Source organism: Adelges cooleyi, unplaced genomic scaffold, assembly GCF_023614345.1.
Source record: "Adelges cooleyi isolate 19-005CV unplaced genomic scaffold, UGA_ACOO_1.1 ACOO_flye_CR_arks_rails_tigmint_CR_PRNA_108, whole genome shotgun sequence".
Taxonomy (NCBI): domain Eukaryota; kingdom Metazoa; phylum Arthropoda; class Insecta; order Hemiptera; family Adelgidae; genus Adelges; species Adelges cooleyi.
In genome coordinates this window covers 10,268,577-10,277,877 of record NW_026095761.1, presented here as the reverse complement: position 1 = coordinate 10,277,877, position 9,301 = coordinate 10,268,577, and the positions used below count along the sequence as shown (strand labels likewise).

The window sequence follows — 9,301 nt, the reverse complement described above, 5'->3', positions numbered from 1 at the left end:
AGGGTGTAACGTTCAATCGTTAATTATTATTCTTTTGCATGGCTTGTTTATTGCACAGACCCGGTACTTTTTATTCCACGCTAAGTATAAAAAAAAAACGGTCGTGCGTTTTAAACCAGAAATATAAATGCGGTTAGACCACCGCAATGTTTGACTCGCGTATATATAGCGCTAAGTTTTACCTTTACGACGACTTTGGTCTTAGACAAAATGGCGAGCTTGAGTGCTTTTGTAAATTATAATCATCGGTCTCGTTGCACGTCTGCATCTACGGTTGGTACCCATGGCTGCATCACTGCTTTAAGTAGCACGGCCAGTATTATTTTTGAGACAAAACTTCAACGAAATAAGATAGAACAAACGGAAAACAAAATAACGTTTACGAAAAACAATGTTCTGTTTAAGAAATATAGCTTAAAAGTCATACCGACCGAAGCAGGAAAGTAGCCGTGAACAATTTCTTAAGAGGACACATTTTAGGTCGCACGCTGACCTAGATGGAGCACATTCTGTTCATCATTAGACTGACTTGACTAATTTCCGAACATAAACCGTTTTCCGAAAAACAATTTTAACTCATAATGTGGGCGGTGGGTTCGACACCATTTAGTATCAAAACCTATTGACCTTAGGTGGTTTATTAACCTGTATTTGTTTACGTTCATCACCGAGTACGATGGACACGTTTTTGTTTGTTCTTACCGTAAGATCCGGTGTAATGTATACCATAATAATATGACTTCTGCTTAGTGAGTTTTTGTTAGACTTCGGCCATCGCGATAAACTTTTTAAATGTATTTTACTACCTAAGATAAATAGATGTTGGTAAAAAGGAAAAAAAAATTGTATAAATATTATTTAAGAAAAAACAATGTATTAGGAAAAGTACCGACTACAATATCACAAAAAAAACATAATAGAATAATTTAAATTTAAAGCTATAACAATATGGGTTTTTTTCTCCAATTAATTACAAAATAAAATAATATCGCGTACTGCTATAGATAAATATTATAATATCGTACAATGTACAAAACCGCTAAATATACACTAAACACATTTTTAAACAATAGTAATCATAATATAATAATACGAGTGACGATGCACGAGGAGTTTTTTTTTTTGTGTACCTAACCTATTTTTGTTTAGTCTTTACATTTGTCTATTTTAGTCGTAAATACTTTTTTCACTACAAAAAAACAAAAAATGGGAATACTTTTTATTTTTTAATCCAAAATAGTTGTCACGTGCCTTTTATAACCGCACATAACGGCTGTTACAGACTACGGTACGATAATTCCTATTTGGAAACGAAAAACAATAACGAATACATACAAAATGTAACACATCCCTCGTGCGCGGCAATTATGTAAAAAGATTGTCCAGTCGTCTTAAACCGGACAGACTCGAGTACGCCTGTCCTCTATATAAATATATGATTAAATATTACACATACACCTAAAATACATTTTGCTATAATATTTTATTTTCATTATTATATACGTATCGGAATAATCTTTTTTATTTTCAAGATTTTTATTCAACTTATTGTCTGCACAATTATACATGCAATATACATATTTAAATGTATTTTTATAATATAATATAGGTACTATTAAACGTTATCTATTTATAAAATGTACAGTTATAACAATATACATACGAGTAATATAATATAATATGTTATCTTTGGATTTACGAGTTTTTTCGCTCCGTTTCTTTGTTTTAAAAAATATTTTCTTGAGATTTTTGGAGCCGGTGGTGATTAGGCCCGTTCGGCCTGCTGTACCTGTACGATGGACTCGGCGTCCGACGACGAGGCCGGCGACGGTTCCGCCACAGTGTGGTGATTGTTGTGGGCGGCAGCGGCGGCTGCGGCGGCCATGGCCGACGGAAACACAGACGCGGACGTGCCGGCGCCGAAGGGCCTGTACGCGGGATCGTCGTAGAACGACCGGTACAGCTCGTGCCGGGCAAAACCTGGCGGTAACGATGGTACGGGCGCGGCGGGCGGCCGCCTGTGTTCGGAGCCGGGTTTGCCAAAGGGCCCGTGGGCCATCGACGGGGGCGTCGGCGGGGTGGGCGACGTGCTCATGGCCGTGGTGTCTTTGCTGGCCATGTCGGCCAACGACCAGATGCGGGGTTTGGGCGCGCTGCTCTGGGACAGGCCTGCCGGCGGTGCGGGCGGCGACGCCGACGGGAATCGGTGATGGTGTGCGGCCATGGCGGCCGGGTAGTGATGGTACGGCGATGGATGGTGTAGGAAATGAGGCGGCGGCGGTCTCTCGAAAAGCTCCGGCGAGTCCGGCCCGCTGTCGGCCCTAGATTCGCTCCACTCGCTGCCCGTGTGGTTGGCCCCAGGCCGGTCACCGTCCTCGCTGGATCCCGTTCCCGAGTCTTTACAGTCTGCAATCAAAAATTAACAATAAACGGTTAAAATAATATATATATATATTTTTTTAATGTACTTGTTCGTTTCACAAAACAGGCCTTTATCAAAGCGTTAACTGGTCATGACCAATCTTAGGCTTTTATCCGTCATTGATCGACACATCATAATAAAAAAATATTTTACCGAAACACGTGTGTTTTTATGTACTGTTTATAATTACTGTGTGCTAACAGGCACAAAAAACAAGAGATCAGTCAAAGTATGTTAATATTATTATTATTATTACATCTGGTTTTTTTTTATAATCCGTAAAAAAACGTATTAAATATATTATTTGGTATGCAAATCGACACTGAAATATTTACCCAAACAGGTCCATTCACCGGCATAAAAAACCACCAACGTCAAAAGGTTAAGACAGTATTTTAGACAATGATTGACTAGTTGTTTCAATCCGGCAGAAAAACGTTAATTACAACACCATGTCTGTAGAGAGTGTTTTTATCGAAAAACCGTTTGATGTAAGTCAATATAACTGGTCATTTGGTCGTTAATAACTTTGGCGTGGCGTATTGTTGTTGTTATTTAGGTATTCGATTCATTTTTTATTAGCTACTTTATTATTTTACGCTAAGTTTGGAACTATTTGGTTGAAATTAATAAAATGCACAAGATTTCTATACCTATTTTATTAGACCACACGCGCGACGATTGGTTTGCTTAAGGCGTCGTCAACCAAATATACTCAGACGGTTCAGTGAAGATAAAAACAAATTCAAGTGCACCTCTAGCGTGTACTCGTGTTGCCGGTGCGCGTAGGATTGGGGACGGGGGCTGGGGGTTGATTTGTGGAAAAACTGTCTTGAAAAATGATCTGTCGGTGGGTCGCCGGGCGCGTTGACATAAATATACCGTCTTGCTACACATATTTTACACGTGTGAAAATTACACAACGCGACACGGAAACGCTTAAACGGCCGTCGGCCGTCAACACAACGCGCCTTTCTCGGTTATCACATCAGTGTAAAGTATCATAATACTAATATAATGTTATTAACGTGTTTATATTTCACGTGTCTTCGTGTCGCCAACGAACGCGCGTTTCCGGTTTTTACGAGGTCAGATCACACCACAACACTGCGGCGCTGTCTCTTGTACCTACTTGTTGTACTTATATTATTATCGTTGTATGGCAAACGTATATTATACAAGATCGCGTTTCTCGTGGCCCGCAAGACGGCGTTTCCGTCGACGAGAACCCCGCCATTGTACAAAATATTATGACGTTGCGATAATATACCAAAACCGTATTAATAATATGTATACTGTGGCCGAGTCAAGTCAAACCGTGACGACGCCAATCACGAGTTCAGCAATGATCAGTACACCGTGAGTAAATACGGTATATTGTACGGGATTTATGTGCATTACGCGGGGGCCGTGTCATTGAGCGCAGAGGATATATATTTATTATGAGAGCACGTGACTGCGGCGGCGGTTAGACCCCGGAAATTTACGACCGCCGCAACAGCCCAAAATCAGGGGGGTGGGTCGACCCTCGAGATCCTCCCCCACCCCCGGTTCCGGCCAAGACGACGTTTTAAACGGTCATTGGAACCGACAGCCCGAGTGATTTAGACTAACGACGGAGGACGCCGCCCCGCCGAAATTGCCTATCTCGATCGCTTATATAACGCGAGATTCAACGTCTGTCGGTATTGTGTAATAATAATAATATACCAATATTATTATATACAACACGGTTATACGGCCGCGATAATAATATTACAACATCAGAAGAATATCGGAAGACCGAACGGGCGCAATGCAAATCTTACGGTCGGCTAAAGATTGCAATAATAATAAATTACAAGCGGGGGGGGGGGGCACCTCTCACTGCTGGAATTTGCTGGGACGTGTCCCAGCAAATTCCACCCCTTGCGCTAATAAACATCATATTATTTTCGTGCGCCAATTATACCGACGAAGGATAAAAATACTTGAATTTTGGACAAACCTAAATGGAAAATAATTAAGACAACCGAATTATAATATATGTGATGTGATTGCGGGCAACTGGTTGCATAACACGTTGATTTTATAATTCTATAAATTATCTTATTTTGCCATATAGTTTACAAACTATTTCATAGAATATATCTGACTGTTTTTGATTGTATGTATTAAATTATACTTCATTGTATTTCAGGGAGAAAAAATATTGAAAATCCAACTCGTACTTTCTCCTCAGACTATGTCCGTATTGTTTCACATAATTTTATGTAATTTTAAAGTGAGTTGCATTATATATAATAACCGGAAAACTATAACGTTAAGCGAGTGATTAAAATGTGTATAATTTGACCGACTCGGTCTCGAGTTACTACTAATATAAGTGATGTACTACTGTGCTTACCGATATCTTTATGGTCGGGAGTCTTGCGGTCTTCCTCGTTGTTGTTGTCTTCGTCTTCTACCCTGTTCCTGGGCTCCCAAGTCATTTTATTCTCTTTTTTCAACCGTCTTCTGGCGTTGGCGAACCACGTGCTCACTTGGGTAAGTGTCATCTTGGTAATGATGGCCAACATGATTTTTTCGCCCTTGGTCGGGTACGGGTTTTTCTTGTGCTCGTTGAGCCACGCCTTTAGCGTGCTGGTCGTCTCCCGGGTGGCGTTCTTTCTGCGAGCACCGTTCAGATCCATGCCGTACCTGCAATCAGAAAAAAAACCGGCACCGTCAGTACAAAAAGAGCCAAAAAAAAAAACCATCGTTATTACACTACTGTTTTTATCTTGTAAATTACAAAAACGCACTCTAGCCACCCTGGGAAAAACAGTGTACAAATACAAACCGAGCAATAATTAACAAATATTATGTAATACTCGAGGAATTAATAATAAAAATAATTCGCCTCTTCGATACGCCGTAACGTTAAAAATTATTATTGTTATTATAAATTATAATATAATACCGAAGCGCGCTGCCGGGATATAATTCGTATATTGTTTTTTTTTTATCGGCAGATTAAAAAAAGGGTGAGAAGAATAAGGAGCGACAAAAAAAAAGGAAGCGATTTCACGCGGTTTCGGCTTTCGTGAGAGGGGGAAAAAATCAGGGTAACCTCTATCTCGGGCCGTGCGGTGCGGTATAAATGTTTTTTAACTTATGCAGATTTTGTTTTTTACCCGCCGACGGCGTCGCGTCGGCGTTTAATTGGAATTAATAAAAAGGATCGTCGCCACAGCCATCCTGGGTTTAATGGAATTTGAATAACTCTCGTTTTCCCCTTTAACTCCCCCGACTTTTTCTCTTTTATATATTTATATATATATACACTCTGCACTTTACTTATACAATATATATGTATATACGTATAACGTCTCCGTTAATCACGATTCCGATTCTTCAGGCGAAATATCCAATTAACGTCTCGCCGAACTAATGGATTTTTATTTAGAGCCGGTGCATCTATTTTACTTGTCACCAGCGTTAAAACCCGATTTACATTTTTTTCTCCTCTCCTCCCGCCCGCCTCTCTCACTCTCTTTAAATACACTCAGTTGTTATTATTGTCAACTTCGGCGCTACCGGGACCTGATTATATTATAACACTATGGGATAGGGTCATCGCTACGGACGATACAGAAATAAATTTAATTTTGAATAATGCATATTTCCGAACTCGTTTAAGTAGTTTAAGACGCTCGCCTCTTCCCCTGGGACACTTTCGCGGGGAAGTTCTATGACACATAATCGTCATAATAATCGGATTTTATATACATATATATTACATTATATCGGAATTACTTATTAGACGGGCAATATTGCAACGTACCTATCTATTTATTATCATATATTTCAAGAGCGATGCCTATACCTACCGATAATCGACCTACGAGTTGCGAAGCCATATGTATTTTTATCGAAAATCCAAAATTAGGAAATGTACAATCGAAATGGAACAAAACATAAAGACACACCATAATCGCACGATTGCCGTAACACCGAAAATAGAACATATTAAGTCAATAGACTTTTAATTAGGCGACAGATATAAATATTTTACGTTCCCTGGATACGAAACCAATAGGCACGACTCTATTATTAGATACAAATCGGTCATTAGCTGTAAACTATACGATTGACTCCCAAACGTTACTATGTAGGGCGTAGGCTACCTAATAATATCGTCTGTCTTGTTCGTTTTCGGTTACTCAAAAAACACTCCAATCTGGTGTCTAAAACCAATACCTACTACGCAGTGTCAACGAAGGACAGATTGTTTTTATAAAAACCAACGATTATTATTATTATTCTTGTAGTATTTGTGCCACCAAACTAAAAAAACGAATTGTCGCGTATTACAATTATTATTGACAATTTCGGCTATTGATAATACTGCGATAAGTGCGGTACCTATACATACAATGTTATTTACTGCGGTAAACTGTGAAAAATTATAATAAAACAACAACAGTGTCGGGCCACAACGTCAACAGCAACGACAATATTATAATACCGTGTAATTATATAGGCGGAAAAGGCGGTCTAGGCTTAAGTATGAACAGCTTAAACAGATTACTCGAGTACTCGGTGTCCTTTGACGTGTTACCGAGGAGACCGTCGTATAATACCCGTACACGTTTTCGGCGGTAAGCCCCGGTGGTTCTTTGAGTTTTTCTCGATAACATACATAGAAATAAAAATAATAAATAATTAAAAAAAAACTCTTCTTCGACCAGAGAGTACCTGTGCTCGCCCCGAGACGACTGAGCCGGAAAACGCGATCGGACGGACCTGAGAACAAGAGGTGTAAAAATGATAAACTTGTTAAACCTCGTGTAACACCGGAGCCGTCGGTTTGAGCACACAAAGGCCGTGTGTGTGTGTGTCTAATAATGAGTTAAAAAAAAAATTATACATATATATATATATATAAATAATATCGAATCTATATAATATGCGTGTAAGGGTGGTAATTCGAGATTGTTAGCGTAATATATGTATATTATTGCGTTTGTTTCTTTGAAGACCGGTCGCGTCTCGGTCGGTTGTCGTTTTTGTTTCACGGATGATTTGTAATCGTACATAATGGTGTGGCGGTGCGGGCAACCGAATATAATATATCCACCGAGTCTTAATAATAATAACGATATTATGTAGTATGTGGGTATAACTATGTATAATAATATTATTTTGTACATATAATATATAGCGGGCGGCAAAAGAGATTTTTAAGAGGAAAAAAAAAATCCCGAGTTTCATTACACACACAAAGTATAATATTATATTATGTACATTGTACACGTTAAGTACAAATTATAAAATATAATTCCAGGCCGACGCGTTTAGCCCGTCGTCGTTTCTTGTTACTACAACGTTTTTCATTTAACGCGTTCGAATGCTTTCTGTATTTTAATAGCAGTAGGTATAGGTATGTCTTGTATACAATTTCAACTACAAAATCCCAACGCATTGCCGCGGTCACAGACGCCAGCAATGACGACACCGTACTTGAACATAGTATTCTCTGCAGAGTTGACGAAACGGCGTTTTCGGATTTTACATTGTCGTCGCGTACACCAGCCCCGGATACTAACGGAAGTTCCTTACGTTTATTGTAAGACCGGAAGGAAGTCGCGCCGATTATATTGTTACCGGAATAGTATTAAAATGTATACTATACCGTATCCGTATATGTGATGTCGGTGTTATTGACCCCTTAAGCTGTACAGCACTTTGTATGATAATTGATATTATTGTATAACTATTATAGACCGACGCTATCCTTGTGTCAACACAATAGACATACTTTATCATAGATTCGATCGCTTTTTCTGGTACACCTTTATTGATTTTGTTTGATCTCGATACACAATAATTTTAAACCGCTATCTATGTAATAACGGGGGCGTAGGTTTTAAGATTGATTAAAATGATTGCAAACCATTCAACGACCACAAATCGGTGTTTAAAGAGCGGTAAAGATTCGACTATTAATTATTTAATCAACGTCCGTGTAACACCGTCGAACTAATAAACGAGAACTTTATCTGTCAAGTGGAGTAAGCGGTAAGTCACATGCTCGAAATAACGTTTGTGATCAAAACACTAGTGTCGTTTGTTGTGTTCGGACAATAACTGAACAGTGCGATTATCATAACGCATATAGAGAATGGTTGACACTCAGTGGTAACGGTAAACAAATCAAAGAGTAAAGAGTACAGTCCTAGAGTATTAGACAGACCTGTCCCGGACAGCGAAATCGTCAAGAAACCATCATCTCACGATGGCAGCGTTGGGCTTGAAAGCTTGGCTGCTAAGCTGATGATAATGATGATGACTACAATATTATAAGTAATGTGAAATTATTGAATATACTGTAAAAGGTTCTATAATTACGGGAGATAATTTATATGTGTCTTGGTTAGAACAACGTGACACGCCCTGTATAATACGTCTGTCGGCTGTCATCGATTAGATTATAAGTAGGTATTGTCAACGTTATAACGAATAATTAATAATGTTTTAAGAATATCACACTTGAACACTTGAAAAATAAATGGCTTCAAATATTGTGTACATCAAATACTATATACTCAATATCAAATATTGATACACATACACATATCAAACAAATCGTTTATGGTTTATAGCTTTTGCTTTTCGAATTATAAAGGGTAGCAAATTGTTGTTTATTATTATAAATGCAGCCTATACAATTAATTTTGGCTCTTAATAAAAACAGTTGGATCGCTAAAAATAAATATTCGAAAAACCAAATATAAATTAAAAACATGATTTATTACATAACATATTTTCACAGTCTCGTATGTAACTAACTAACTTAATTAATACCATTTACCACTTATGACCACTGGACGGGCGTATTTACATTTGATTCGACAT

The 9,301-nt window shown here is 38.5% G+C and overlaps 1 protein-coding gene across 3 annotated transcripts in view; it reads right to left on the bottom strand.

The window, feature by feature from the left end:
- Window positions 1-899: 899 nt before the first annotated feature.
- Window positions 900-9,301, bottom strand: part of LOC126845590 (homeobox protein caupolican) — a 31,523-nt gene continuing 23,121 nt past the window's right edge. For 2 of the 3 annotated variants that reach the window (XM_050584332.1, XM_050584322.1), the window contains exons 4-5: window positions 4,809-5,101; window positions 900-2,406 (exon numbers count right to left, since the gene is read on the bottom strand). In XM_050584332.1, coding sequence (XP_050440289.1) covers window positions 1,766-2,406; window positions 4,809-5,101 — 934 coding nt within the window. In that variant the 3' untranslated portion in view covers window positions 900-1,765. The remainder of the gene's footprint in view (window positions 2,407-4,808; window positions 5,102-9,301) is intronic. The other variant, XM_050584340.1, reaches the window with a different exon arrangement.